Below are 15027 nucleotides of genomic sequence, written 5' to 3' on the forward strand. Positions count from 1 at the left end.
CATTGTAGGCGGATTCTTTACCATCTGAGGCACCAGAGGAGAGTTATAAAGTATAAATGTTAAGAGAGCTCTGTGAAAGAAGGCAATAGAGAGAGAATACAAGAAAACTTTTCTTGTTCTCCTAGATTCTGAGTAGGAATTTATAAAAAGCCAGGTCTATTAAAAAAAAAAAAAAAAAACTCATTAAAGAAACATCATACCTTCAGAAAGTCTGAAGTGAAGGGACCAAAATTGCCAATCCATACATATGTACCTATTTTTCCTTTGTTATTGTACTAGCTATCACTAGGTAAAATACTACCAAAATCTTGACACCTTAAAACAACACCCATGTCACAGTTTCTGAAAGTCAGAAGTCTGGCAAAGCACAATTAGGTCCTCAGTTCAGGGTCTCAAGGCTGAAATAAAGTTCCTGGTTGGGGTTACAGCCTCATTTGAGTCTAGAGTCCTCTTCAACCTCATTGGCTGTGAAGAATTTATTTTTTTGTAGTCGTTGCTTCATTTTGTTACTAACTATCTGTCAGGGGTTGCTCTTGGCCCTAGGAACTCTCGCTCAGGTCCTAGTGACATGGCCCTCTCACAAAAAATGGCTGTTTATTTCTCCCAATAAAGTAGACATAGATGTTTTTCTGGAACTCTCTTGCTTTTTCAATTATCCAACAGATGTTGGAAATCTGATCTCTGGTTCCCCTGCCTTTTCTAAACCCAGCTTGAACACCAGGAAGTTCACAGTTCATGTACTGTTGAAGCCTGGCTTGGAGAATTTTGAGTATAACTTTGCTGGCGTGTGAAATGAGTGCAATTCTGTCTTCGTTTGAACATTCTTTGGCATTGTCTTTCTTTCGGATTTGCCAGGAGCCATTATGGGAGATCCCACCCATCACGAGGTCATGAAGAAAATCCCTGACAGGCAAGACCGTCCAGAATCCCATCCATGACGAGGTCATGAGGAAAAAACCTGACACGCAAGGCTGTTCAGGATATAAGGGACCCTCCAGGTTGGCCTTGGCCTCTACCCCACCCTGTATCCCCTCGCCCTTTTCTGCTGTTGTTCTTGTTTGCCCTGCTGCAGACTCCTGTGTTGCCGAGAGCTCTCCTGCTCCTTTTTCACTGAATAAAGATCAACTTAAAACCCTAACTAATAAATCTCCTGAACGCTGGTACCCTATGAAGTGGTCAGGGATGAAGGAAATGCTTCAAGTCAAACCCTTTTGCTGGCATTCTGGCTTGTTTGATAAATGTGTGCTCTCATTGCAAAAAATGCTCATGATTGTGTCTAAACATCCTAAGCACAGTACGCTAACAAAAGAAACTATTAAGCATAGGTCCCTCCGCGGGGTGAGAAAAGCTCCACAAATACAATAGCCACAAATGTGCCTAATAGAAAATAGTTTAGATAGAGATTAACTGGTGACTTCTTGCAGGTAATTAACTTTTAGACTAAGAGCCTGTTTTGTGCCATATCTGCTGTTTTTGAAATCCTTTGCATTTCTATTCTGTAAAAATGTAATCCTTTCTAGTTCCCATAGAGATGACATCTAATAGAAAATAGACTAACCACAAAAAAGACAGGATCGGCTACTGAAGTTGCTTAAAGTTATATCAGGTGCAAGCCATAAATTGTCAACAGGCCTGAAAGCCAAAAGATATTATACATAGAGATTAACCATAAAAAAGGCCCTAATAGGCACAGAGCCCTTTGGAGGGTGAGTAAGCCCTATTAGAGAACACAAAAAATATTGTTTTAAAAGTGGTTATTGGATCAACGCTTGATTGATGTTAATGTGCTGAGGTTGTATAGTGGAAACTATTGTTAATATAGCTGGAGATCTAGAAAAATAAGAGTTTAGCCCTAGTGTAAAAACAACAAGATAATTGTTAATTTTAACCAGGAGTGCTAAACAAGGGCTGCCTCACCAGAGCCGCAGAGTCTTTGTGTGTTAAACTTTTTAGATAAATTTAGCTGAGAACTTCTGCAAAAAGACTGACTTTTGGGTTAACAGGATTGTATTTCTACTATGTTGCAACCTGCTCTACCCGTGAGACTGCCACTTTTCTGTTTTCTGCTAAGCTCAAGGCCAGAAGATAATGTACAAAAAATCTATGGGAAAAGACTCTCATAAACAAAAATATACAGAGAACACCTGGCTTCGTGAAGGACAAGCTGATGTAATGTTAAACTAAGTCTGTGTGCTTATCTGCCCCTTAGAAATGTACCAACTTAGGGTATAAAGTCTATGGTGAAAAATAAAGCAACTGCCAGACTCTGCTGCACACTCCGGTCTGGTCTCTTTCTTTCGCTCTTTCTTTCTTTCTCTCTCTCTCTCATTCGCCGATGCCGTTCATCCTGAGGGTTCCCCTGGATCCTGCTGGGGCTGGACCCCAGCAGGGATTGGAATAAAAACTGACCTTTTCCAGTCCTGTGGCCACTGCTGAATTTTCCAAATTTTCTGGCATACTGAGTGCAGCACTTCCCAAGCATCATCTTTTACGATTTGAAATAGCTAAACTGAAATTTCATCACCTCCACTAGCTTTGTTCATAGTGAAGCTTCCTCAGGTCCACTTGACTTTGCATCCCAGAATTTTTGGCTCTAGGTGAGTGATCACACCATAGTGGTTATCTGGGTCATGAAGATTTTTGTATAGTTCTTCTGTGCATTTTTGCCACCTCTTCTTAATATCTTCTGCTTCTGTTAGGTCTTCTGCATGAAATATTCCTTATGTATCTCTAATCTTCCTGAAGAGATCTCTAGTCTTTCCCATTCTATTGTTTTTCTCTATCCCTTTGCCAAAGCCTTTGACTGTGTGGATCACAACAAACTGTGGAAAATTCTTAAAGAGATAGGAATACCAGACCACCTGACCTGCCTCTTGAGAAATCTGTATGCAGGTCAAGAAGCAACAGTTAGAACTGGATATGGAACAACAGACTGGTTCCAAATCGGGAAAGGAGTACATCAAGGCTGCATACTGTCACCCTGCTTACCTAACTTATATACAGAGTACATCATGAGAAATACTGGGCTGGATGAAGCACAAACTGGAATCAAGATTGCCAGGAGAAATATCAATAACCTCAGAAATACAGATGATATCACCCTTAAAGCAAAAAGCGAAGAAGAACTAAAGAGCCTGTTGATGAAAGTGAAAGAGGAGGGGGAAAAGTTGGCTTAAAACTTAACATTCAGAAACCTAAGGTCACGGCATCTGGTCCCATCATTTCATGGCAAATAGACGGGGAAACAATGGAAACAGTGAGAGACTTTACTTTCTTGGGCTCCAAAATCACTGCAGATGGTGACTGCAGCCATGAAATTAAAAGATGCTTGCTCCTTGGAAGAAAAGTTATGACCAACCTAGACAGCATATTAAAAAGCAGAGACATTACTTTGCCAACCAAGGTCCATCTAGTCAAAACTATGGTTTTTCCAGTAGTCATGTATGGATGTGAGAGTTGGACATCTGAGAAAGAAAGCCGAGTGCCAAAGAATTGATGCTTTTGAACTGTGGTGTTGGAGAAGACTCTTGAGTCCCTTGAACTGCAAGGAGATCTAACCCAGTCCATCCTAAAGGAAATCAGTCCTGAATATTCATTGGAAGGACTGATACTAAAGCTGAAATTCCAATACTTTGGCCACCTGATGCAAAGAACTGACTCTTTGGAAAAGACCCTGATGATGAGAAAGATTGAAGGCGGGGGGAGAAAGGGACGACAGAGGATGAGATGGTTGAATGGCATCACTGACTTGATGGACATGAGTTTGAGTAAGCTCTGGGAGTTGGTGATGGACAGGGAAGCCTGGTGTGCTGCAGTCCATGGGGTCACAGAGAGTCAGACACGACTGAGCAACTGAACTAACCTGATTTCTCCCAAGCCAGCCAAAGAATCTTCTGACATTTCCCACCTTTTAAGGGCTCATATTATTAGGTGAGGCTCCACTTAGATGATCTCCTTTGGATTGATTCAAAGTTGACTAATTATGGACCTTAATTAGGTCTTTAAAATCCCTTCATATTTTCTATATAAACTAATCATAGGGACGATAGTCCACCATATAGTCACTGGTTCTCGTCCAACACAGAGGGAAGATTCTCCAAGAAAATACCACAGTAATGATGGGGAATATCTTAAGAGTTCCACCTAGCAAAGTTACTTTCTCCAGAATGAACCATACTAAGTCTAACTGACCATCTATAAAATATAAAAGTAGGTAATAATATCTACCTTAGTGGATTATTACTAAAATTAAGATGATATTATTTAGTCACTCAATTCCAATCTAATCCTTCTCCATTTTCTTTTAAGTTTGAGAAGGTTTCTCTTATTTACCAGTCATTTCCATGATTTCATATTTTCCCCCATTATTTATTGGAATTTTTTGCCTTCAACCTAATTCTATCTCTTTCTACAATTTCTTTTTAAAGTTTTTATTTTCTAGTGTTCCTCTTTTTTTTTCATTTATTTTTATTATTTGGAGGCTAATTACTTTTTCTACAATTTTTAAACATTAGCTCATCAAAGGTGATCATGCATATACTGTGAGGTCAGGTAACATTATTCTGAGTATTGATGGTGTCTAATCAGTTCAGTTGTGAATCTGAGACTACCAGGTTAGGAATATTCTTCATCCAACCCTATCTTTACTAATTCAAATATTAGTAAAATATTCCTTCTAAAGGTACCAATGTGCCCTATTATTAATTTCTCCCTTGAATACCCTCTCTCATGTTAGGGACTTTCTCTCAGCTTAGTCTGGGTTTTGCAGGGTAATATGGAAACACCAAAAGGACAATATGTTGAAAACGTGAAATCGCATGTTAAATATTTCCTGAAGTCCAGTATACTGACCAAGTCTACAAAGTAAGAGAATTTGCCCTTCCATAGTCCAAATGGTGTATTTAGATTCCCTCTACCCTATTATCAAATGCTATGAGGCACAATCCCCTCATAGATCACTGCCTTGCTGTGGCAAAGGGGTTTGCTTCACCTTCAATGAAGCTATGAACCATGCTGTGTAGAGCCACGCAAGATGGACAGGTTACAGTGAAGAGTTCTGATAAAACATGGTCCACTGGTGGAGATAATGGCAACCCATTCCAGTATTCTTCCCTGGAAAAAGCCATGAACAGTATGAAAAGGCAGAAAGATATGACACCGGAAGATGAGCCCCCAGGTCAGAAGGGAGATAGAGCTACTGGGGTAGAACAGAGGGCAATTATTAATAGTTCCAGAAAGCATGCAGTGGCTGGGCCAAAGCAGAAACCATGCTTAGTTGTGGATATATCTGGTGGCGAAAATAAAGTCTGATCCTGTAAAGAGCAATATTGCATAGGAACCTGGAATGTTAGGTCCATGAATCAAGGTAAATTGAACATGGTCAAGCAGGAGACTGCAAGATTGAAAATCAACATCTTAGGAATCAGTGAACCAAAATATATAGGAATAGGCAACTTTAATTAGGATGACCATTATATCTACTACTATTGTCAAGAATCCCTTAGAGGAAATGGAGCAGCCCTCACAGTCAAAAGAGTCTGAAATGCAGTACTTGGGTGAAACCTCAAAAATGACAGAATGATGTCAATTTGTTTCCAAGGCAAACCATTCAACGTTACAGTAAACCAAGTCTATGCCCCAACAACTGTGCGTAAGAAATTAAGGTTGACTGATTCTTTGAAGACATACAACACCTTCTAGAACTAACACAAAAAAAGATGTCCTTTTCATCATAGGGGATTTGAATGCAAAAGTAGGAATTCAAGAGATACTCAGAATAACAGGCAAGTTTGGTCTTGGAAAACAAAATGAATCAGGACAAAGGCTAACAGAGTTTTGTCAAGAAAACATGCTGGTCATAAAAAAGTTCCCTTTTTCAACAACCCAAGAGAGGACTCTATACATGAGCATCACCAGATGGTCAATACCATAATCAGATTGATTTTATTCTTTTCAGACAAAGATGGAGAAGCTCTACACAATCAGCAAAAACAAGACCTGGGTTGATTGTGGCTCAGATCAACAGCTCCTTATTGCAAAATTCAGGCTGTAATTGAAGAAAGTAGGGAAAACCACTAGGCCATTCGGGTATGATCCTAATCACATTCTTAATACAGTAGAAGTGATGAATAGATTCAGGGGATTATATCTGGTAGAGTTCCTGAAGAACTGTGGACAGAGATTTGTAACAAACCATCCCAAAGAAAAAGAAATGCAAGAAGGCAAAGTGGTTGACTAATGGGGCTTTACAAATAGATAAGAAAAGAAGAGAAGTGAAAAGCAAGGGAGAAAGGGGAAAATATACCCAATTGAATTCAAAGTTCCAGAGAACAGCAAGGAGAGATAAGAAGACCTTCTTAAGTGAACAACACAGAGAAGTGGAGGGAAACAATAGAATGGTATAGACTAGAAATTTCTTCAAGAAAACTGGAGATATCAAAGGAATATTTCATGCAAGGATGGGCACAATAAAGGACAGAAACAGTAAGGACCTAACAGAAGAAAAGAGATTAAGAAGACGTGGCAAGGATACACAGAATAATTATACAAAAAAGTCTTAATGACCCAGATATCTACGATGGTGTGGTCACTCATCTAAAGCCAGGCATCCTCGAGTGTGAAGTTAAGTGAGTCTTAGGAAGCATTACTACTAACAAAGCTAATGGTGAAAGAAATCCTGCTGAGCTATTTAAAATCATGCATGTGGGGTTCTCATATGTATGAACTAAAATCTTATTTCTCCAGTTAATCTGTCTTCTGTCATTTTGATTATTTGACCAGGCAAAAGAACCAGAGAAGTTAATGGGGATGGGAAAAAATAAATAAAATAAAGTAGAAGCAACTTGGACTTCATCCAAAGCTGTAATCAAGCATTTAAAAATAAAAAGAAAGTCAACATACAGAAATCAATTGAATTTCTGTACACTAACAACAGCTGAATTTTTTTTTAATTCCATTCCCAATAGCATCAAAATCAATATGATACTTTGGAATAAACTTAACCAAGTAAGAGATGTATAGCCTGAAAACTGCAAGATCTTCATGAAAGAACTCTAGGAAGACACGAAAAGAAAAATATTCTGTTATCATGGGTCAAAGAATTTACATCACTAAAATATCCATATAGGGACTTCCCTGGTGGACTAGTGGTTAAGAATCTGTCTTGCAATGTAAGGGACATGGGTTCGATCCCTGGTCAGGAAGCTAAGATTTCACATGCCACAGAGCAACTAAGTCTGCACACCGCAAGGACTTAGTCTGTGTGCCACAACTAGAGAGTCTCTGTGTTGTAACAAAGATCCTGTGTGCCACAACTAAGACCTGAGAGAGTCAAATAAATATTTAAAGAAAAAAAGAAGTCCTTATCACCCAATGCCATCTACAGATTCAATGCAATCCCTAACAAAATTCCAAAGGTGTTTTTCATAGAAATACAAAAAACAATTTGAAAATTTGCATGGAACCACAAGAGATCCTGAATAGCCAAAGCAATCTTGAGAAAGAACAAAGCTAAGGTACACCTTCCTTATTACAATTATATAACAAAGCTATAGAAATTAAAACATTATAGTACTGGCATAAGAATAGACAAAAAGACCAATAGAATAAGACTGAGAGCCCAGAAACAACCCCCCACAATATGCTGAACTAAGATTTGACAAGGGAGTCAAGAATACTCAATGAGGAAAGGAGAATCTCTTCAACAAATAGTTTTGAGAAATCTGGACAGCCACATGCAAAAGAATGCAATTGATCCCCAGCCTCACATAGCTCAAAAAAAAAATGAATTCATAAAGACTTAAATGCAAAAACAGAAACCTTAAAATACCTAGAAGAAAACACAAGGGGAGATCTATTTAACATGACTCTTGGTAATGACTTTTTCAATATGACACCAAAAGCATTAGCAACAAAGGCAAAAATAAAAAGTAGGACTTCATCAAACTGAAAAGCTTTTGCACAGAAAAAGAAACAATTAAAAAATGTACCACTTTGGCATATTTTGAGCTAAAGGCTATCCTTTAGTTACCCTTCCCTTAACTACCTAGAAGAATTTAAATTAGGGGCTTTTTTCCCCCAGAAACATATTTAATATCAAAGATAAATTCTATCTCACTGGCCTGATCTGGATGGCAAGGCAAATATATAATTACCAAACATCTGCTCTTCTTATCATCCTGTGAATGACCCTCCTGTCCTTAAAAGCCCCAGGCCCCTATCTCATTCCTTAGTGCAGGACAGCACATACAACTCATTTTATCTTTCTGTCTCTGAACCTCTTATGTGATCTCCAATTCTCTCATGTATGTGGGGTTCTCATATGTATGAACTAAAATTTTATTTCTCCAGTTAATCTGTGTTATGTCATTTTAATTATTTGACCAGGCGAAAGAACCAGAGAAGGCAATGAGGATGGGAAATTTCCCCCTTCCTGATAGTGTGAATCAGCAAAGAAAACATGAGATATAAATATTCAGTCCTGAGAAAGAAGGAAATCCTGCCTTTTGCAGCAACATGGACTCCGAGGGCATTATGCCAAGTGAAATAAGTCAGACAGGGAAAGACAATACTCTATGATAACACTTACATGTGGAATCTAATTGAACTCAGGGAAGCAAAGAGTAGAGCAATAGTTACCACAGGCTGCAAGGTGGGGAAAATGGGGAGGTGTTCAAAGGTTACAAATTTCCAGTTATAACATGAAAAACTTCTTGGAATCTAACACACAGCATGATGTTTATACTTAGTAATATCAAATTATATACCTGAAAGTTGCTAGGAAAGTATATCTTAAATGTCCTCACCATGAAAAAGAAATGGTAATTATGTGACATAATGGAAGTTTAGCTAACACTATGGTGGTAATCATTCTGAAATGTATAAAAGCACCAAATTAATAATTGTACAACTTAAACTTACTGAATGTTATATGTCAATTGTGCATCAGTAAAGTTTGTGGTTGAAGAGACTTAAACTTACCTGAAACTGTAACTATACTAGAAAAAAAGAGATAGAGAAAGCTCTTGGATACTAATCTGGGCAATATTTTTTGGATGACATAAAAGCACAGGCAACAGTAGATAAGTAGGACTGCATCAAAATAAAAAACTCAGCAAAGAAAATAAGCAAAAAAGCAAAAATGAAACCTACAGAATGGGAGAAAAAATTAGCAAACCATATAGCTGATAAGGGATTAATTTCTAAAATATGCTACTCATAATTAAATAAGAAAGATAAAGAGATTTAAAAATAGCAAAGGACCTAAATGGATATTTCTCCAAATAAAAGCCAAATGACCGATATGTGAAAAGGGATTCAACATCACTAATCATCAGGGAAATGCAAATCAAAACCACAACTCACACCTTTTAGGATAGTGTGTTATCAAAGAGAAAAAGATAATAAGTATTAGCAAGAATGTGGAGAAAATGAAACTTTTATATACTGTTGATGGGAGTGAAAATTGGCACAGTCATTATGGAAAACAGTAGACAGGCTTCTCAAAAATGCACCACCTTAGGATCCAGCAAGCATATTACTGGGTATATACAGGCAATATGTTAAGCAGATGACTGTGGCAATTATTTCATAATGTATATGCATATCAAAATATTAAGTTGTACACCTTAAACATATTTTTAATAAGTTCAAAAACTAAAAAGAAATTTTGTGTGTGTGTGTTAGTTGCTTAGTCGTGTCTGACTCTTTGCAACCCCATAGACTGCAGCCCCACCAGGCCCCTCTGTCCATGGGATTCTCCAGGCAAGAACACTGGAGTGGGTTGCCACTTCCTTCTCCAAAAAAGAGATTTTAAACAGAATAAATAATTTAAATATATCTAATTGACTATTGTCTTGGTAATGTTAATGAAAATATTGAGGACCAACTATATAGATGTTACAAAACAATACCTTTTCCAAATACACTCTCACAACGTGCATCAATATCTTGGCAGCCTCCATCATAACAAAAAGCTTTTCCTCCTTCACATTTCCGTCCATTGAGTATAGTTATATCAGCTGGACACCTTCCTGAGCTTCCATTACAAACCTCAGGAATATCACATTCAGGATGTGCAATGGGCCTACATGTAGCACCTGCTTGCATAAACTAATAGAAATTAAAATATAAAAAGTAAAGCATTATATATGATTATTGTGTTTACCAATATTTAATCTTGCTCTAATTCCATTTATAGCTTGATGAAGTACTTATTCATTAGTGTCTCTCAGTACCTTCCTGTTATAAAACATTATAATAATCATACTGAAAAAAACTGAATGTTATCAACCAAAACAGGAGGTAAGGAATATGCACAAGGAAAAGTATATTACAAATATGATACAATGAGAGCCCAAGTTTTCGCTAGAAGGCAGGAAAAGTAGCTTTTAGCTTGGGATAATTATTGCTTTAGGGAATATTGTGAAATTTAGGTACTTTATAAATAAAATATACTTATTCAAACCATAGTCTTAAAGTGTGGAATATCTGTAATTCTATGAAAATGTGAAACCTAAATAACTGAGAATAGAATGCAAAGAATGACTAAGAAGGCAGTTCAACTACTAAAGTCTTTGGGAAAAAAGGAACCCAATAGTAAACTTTTTCCTGACTTATCCTATGGGTCATTAACATTTTCTTGTATAGCATTCTTAAAATTTATATAAAGAACATTAACTGGGCATTTATCTTATACTTCTTAATTTATGGCTTCTAGTTTATACTATAAACATCACAGAGGAAAGAATTAACCATGGTAAGATTCCAGGGTTGGGGGAAACCATATCAGTTAACTACAGTGAAGAACACAGAACCAGTGGCAGATCATTCAATGGAGGGGTTCTCATGTGATGAATCTGTCACATATATGTTGGAAGAGCTGAAAAGTAAAACAGGAGACAGGAATGAACATCTTCATCATATAAGCTAAAATGTAACCTTTAAGTCAAATGGTCTTTGTATAACAAATTCGTAGTTTAAATTTTGTGCTGACATGCAGCATTTGGAAAGTGTTATATCTAGTGAGTTTCATTATTTATGCATTTATGGGAAATTGCTTTATCTTTCAATTACATACTCACAAATACCCATCATAACCTAAAAAATCATTTTTAATAAAAATATAAATATTGGATAAATAAATGAAAATAGTCCCTTTCAATGAAGATGTTCTGCATCAAAGAATTCTGTCATAGCTGTCAATCAAGGTTTAAAACCAATAGCATCATTAGGGAGAATATAGCATTATAAGGAGGACTCAACATCCAATCATAATCCGTAAAATTAGACACATCACTCTGAACTTATTTTTGTCTTTACATGAAAAGTCATTTATTTTGAGTTATAACTAAGTGTCTGTATTCAAAATAACCAAGACATGTTTTATTCTATACTTAGAAGATGGTAATAAACTAAAATCGTACTTTACAGTTGTTGCAGCATAATCCTTTATCACATTCTGAACCTGGCTTCAGCACACAAGTACGAGGATTACAACAGTTGTCAGGCCCACATTGCTACAAATGAGTGGAATACACAATAAAAGTATGTCATGGAAACAATATAAACTTTGGCAAGAGCTATGTTGCAGTTTTTTAATTTGGGGGGGGAAATATGCATGCTGTCAACACTTAGAGATTTTTGCATCTTTTAAACAATTAAAATACTATGGTGGAACTTACTGTTAATCAACTAGACAATGGGGAAAATATATAAAACAACTTTTTTCTTTTAGAAATTAAATATTGTAACAGAGAACAGTGGCACCTCCAGTGCCTAAATGTGAGAGGAAAGGGGAGATACAAGTCAAAGGGTACAGACTTTCATTGATAAAATGAGTTTGCTGTCAGGATCTACAGTTAACAGTACTGCATTATACAGGTGAAATTTGCTAAGAAGATAGAAATGGTTTTAATGATAACTGTGTGAGATGATGGACATTTCAACTGGTTTGATCGTGAGAACCATTTCACGATGTATACATATATGAAAACATCACACTGTATATCTGTAAACCTTAAGCCATATACAATTTTTATTTGCTAATGATACCTCAATAAATCAGGGTGGGGAAAGGGGTAGGTATGGGACTTCCCTGGAGGAAGTGGTTAAGACTCCATGCTTCCAATATAAGGCATGCGGGTTAGATCCCGCATGGACATAAGATCCCACATTCTTTGGGACACAGTCAAAAAAATAAATAAAGTTTAAAGAAAATTTAAAAGGGGTGAGTAGAGTTTAGACCCACTGCAAAGTTAGAAAGAACAGTCCCCAAGAGTGTCCTCATTTTCACCAGTCATAAGCTCAGTGGATTCCCCAAACCACACTCAGCTTCTATAATTTACTGGAAGAACCCATAGAACACACTGAAAGCTGTTAATACTCACAGTTATGGTTTATTATATGGAACGAATACAAATTAAATCAGTCAAGAGGAAAGGCACTGATGACAGAATTCAGGAAAAGCACTAACCATGGAGCTTCTACTGCCTTTACCCCATGGAATCCCAGACATATTACTCTCCCAGCACTGATATGTGATGATTCCTAACTAGTTCTATGAGGCCAGTGTTAGCCTAATATTAAGACCAAAGACATTTCAAGAAAGGAAAATTATATATCAATACATCTGTAGATCTCATAAATAAATCTAGATTAATAAATAAGTAGATCTAATAGACAGATGCAAAAATCCTCAACAAAAAAAATTAGGAAATTGAATCCAACAACGTACAAAAATAATTACATAACACAACCAAGTAGGATTCATCACAAGCATGAAAGGATGGCTTATTATGCAAAAATCCATTAATACAATCAATAATATTGATAGACTAAAGAAGAAAAATCAATGACCCTCACAATTGCTGTAGAGAAAGCATTTGACAAAATCTAAAATCACTTATAAAAATGTTAGGAAACTAGGTCTAGTTTCCTCTCCTGGGCATACACACCGAGGAAACCAGATCTGAAAGAGACACGTGCACCCCAATGTTCATCGCAGCACTGTTTATAATAGCCAGGACATGGAAGAAACCTAGATGCCCATCAGCAGACGAATGGATAAGGAAGCTATGGTACATATACACAATGGAATATTACTCAGCCATTAAAAAGAATACATTTGAATCAGTTCTAATGAGATGGATGAAACTGGAGCCCATTATACAGAGTGAAGTAAGCCAGAAAGATAAACACCAATACAGTATGCTAATGCATATATATGGAATTTTAAAAGACGGTAACGATAACCCTATATGCAAAACAGAAAAAGAGACACAGATGTACAGAACAGACTTTGGGATTCTGTGGGAGAAGGCGAGGGTGGGATGTTCTGAGAGAATAACATTGAAACAAGTATACTATCAAGGGTGAAACAGATCACCAGTCCAGGTTGGATGCATGAGACAAGTGCTCAGGGCTGGTGCACTGGGAATACCCAGAGGGATGGGATTTGGAGGGAGGCGGGAGGGGGGATCGGGATGGGGAACACATGTAAATCCATGGCTGATTCATGTCAGTGTATGGCAAAAACCACTACAATATTGTAAAGTAATTAGCCTTCAACTAATAAAAATAAATGAAAAAAAAAAATTTTTTTAAGTTAGCAAACTAGGAACAGAGGAAACTTCTTCAATTTGGTAACAACATCTAGAAAAAAATTCTTATAGGATCTATATGATGAAAACTACAAAACTTGATGAGGAAAATCAAAGAAAGTATAAATAAATGAAGAGAATGTTCATGTTCATGTTCATGAATAGGAAGACTTCATATTGTTAAAATGTCAGTTCTTCACAACTTGATGTTCAATGCAATTACAATAAAAAGTCCAGCAATTGTTTTTTGACATTGTCAAACTGATTCTAAGGTTTATATAGAAAGGCAAAAAACAGCATAGACAACATAATGTTGAGGAGGAGAAAGCAGGAAGAGGAGCAACAGAAGGAAGAAAACTGAAGGACTTAAAATACCTAGTTTAAAAATTCAATAAAAACTATAATTATGGTACTGTAGTATGTACAAAGGAAATCAGTCCTGAATATTCATTGGAAGGACTGTTGCTGAAGCTGAAACTACAATACTTTGGCCACCTGATGCAAAAAACCGACTCATTGGGAAAGACCCTGATGCTGGGAAAGATTGAGGGCAGGAGGAGAAGGGGACGACAGAGGATGAGATGGTTGGATGGCATCACTGACTCAATGGACATGGGTTTGGGTGGACTCCGGGAGTTGGTGATGGACAGGGAGGCCTGGCTTGCTGTGGTTCATGGGGTCACAAAGAGTCGGACATGACTGAGCGACGGAATTGAATTGAAGTACATACAAAAAAAATAGATAAAGAGTTTATTAGAACAAAATGGAGACCTCAGAAATTAACCTACATAGAGATAATGAAATCTTTGATAATGGAACAAATGCAAATCAGTGGAGAATAAAAGCATTTTCAATAAATGGTGTTGGAACAACTGGGCATTCACATGAAAAACTCTAGATATTGACTCTACACATTTCACACACACACACACACACACACAAATAATAATTCAAAGGGATCGTAAATCTAAAATTAAATTGCAAAACTATAAAACTTCTAGGAGGTTAGATTTAAGGGGGTAAATCTACTGTCGAGTGCTCTTTCACAATAAATAAACAGGAATAGTACCAAATCTTAAACAAATTCTTTCAGAAGGTAGGAGTAGGGAGCATATTTCAACTCTTTTTATGAGCCCATAATTACCCTGATACAAAAATCAGAAGAAAAGATTGCAAAAAAAGAAAAAACTACAGACCACAATCCCCTTCTAAAAATACATTCCATAATCCTGAACAAAATGGTAAATTAAAATAATCACATGTGTGTGTGTGTGTGTGTGTGTGTGTGTGTGTAAAATAACCCAAGTGCGGCTAATCTCAAGATTGCATGATGGCTGTGTTAGTACTCAAAAAGCAATGAATGAAATGCATCACATTAATAGAAGAAAAAAAAAACCCAGAAAATTAATACGATCAGCTCAATAGAAAT

General features: G+C 36.8%; 1 protein-coding gene and 1 long non-coding RNA gene across 11 annotated transcripts in view; one reads left to right on the forward strand and one right to left on the reverse strand.

The window, feature by feature from the left end:
• The window catches only part of LOC139032573 (uncharacterized), a 178355-nt gene extending 176081 nt beyond the window's left edge, over positions 1 to 2274 (forward strand). The window contains exon 3 of the long non-coding RNA XR_011485101.1: positions 856 to 2274. This is a non-coding gene — a long non-coding RNA (uncharacterized lncRNA). The remainder of the gene's footprint in view (positions 1 to 855) is intronic.
• ADAM32 (ADAM metallopeptidase domain 32) overlaps positions 1 to 15027 on the reverse strand; it is a 154440-nt gene that overhangs the window by 45259 nt on the left and 94154 nt on the right. For all 10 annotated transcript variants that reach the window (XR_011485100.1, XM_070459859.1, XM_070459858.1 and 7 more), the window contains 2 exons: positions 11424 to 11516; positions 9912 to 10110 (listed from right to left, as the gene is read on the reverse strand). Coding sequence is in view for 9 of the 10 variants with exons in the window: in XM_070459859.1 (XP_070315960.1) it covers positions 9912 to 10110; positions 11424 to 11516 (292 nt within the window). In the remaining variant the exon portion in view is untranslated. The remainder of the gene's footprint in view (positions 1 to 9911; positions 10111 to 11423; positions 11517 to 15027) is intronic.

Source organism: Odocoileus virginianus, chromosome 32, assembly GCF_023699985.2.
Source record: "Odocoileus virginianus isolate 20LAN1187 ecotype Illinois chromosome 32, Ovbor_1.2, whole genome shotgun sequence".
In the NCBI taxonomy this organism is placed as follows: domain Eukaryota; kingdom Metazoa; phylum Chordata; class Mammalia; order Artiodactyla; family Cervidae; genus Odocoileus; species Odocoileus virginianus.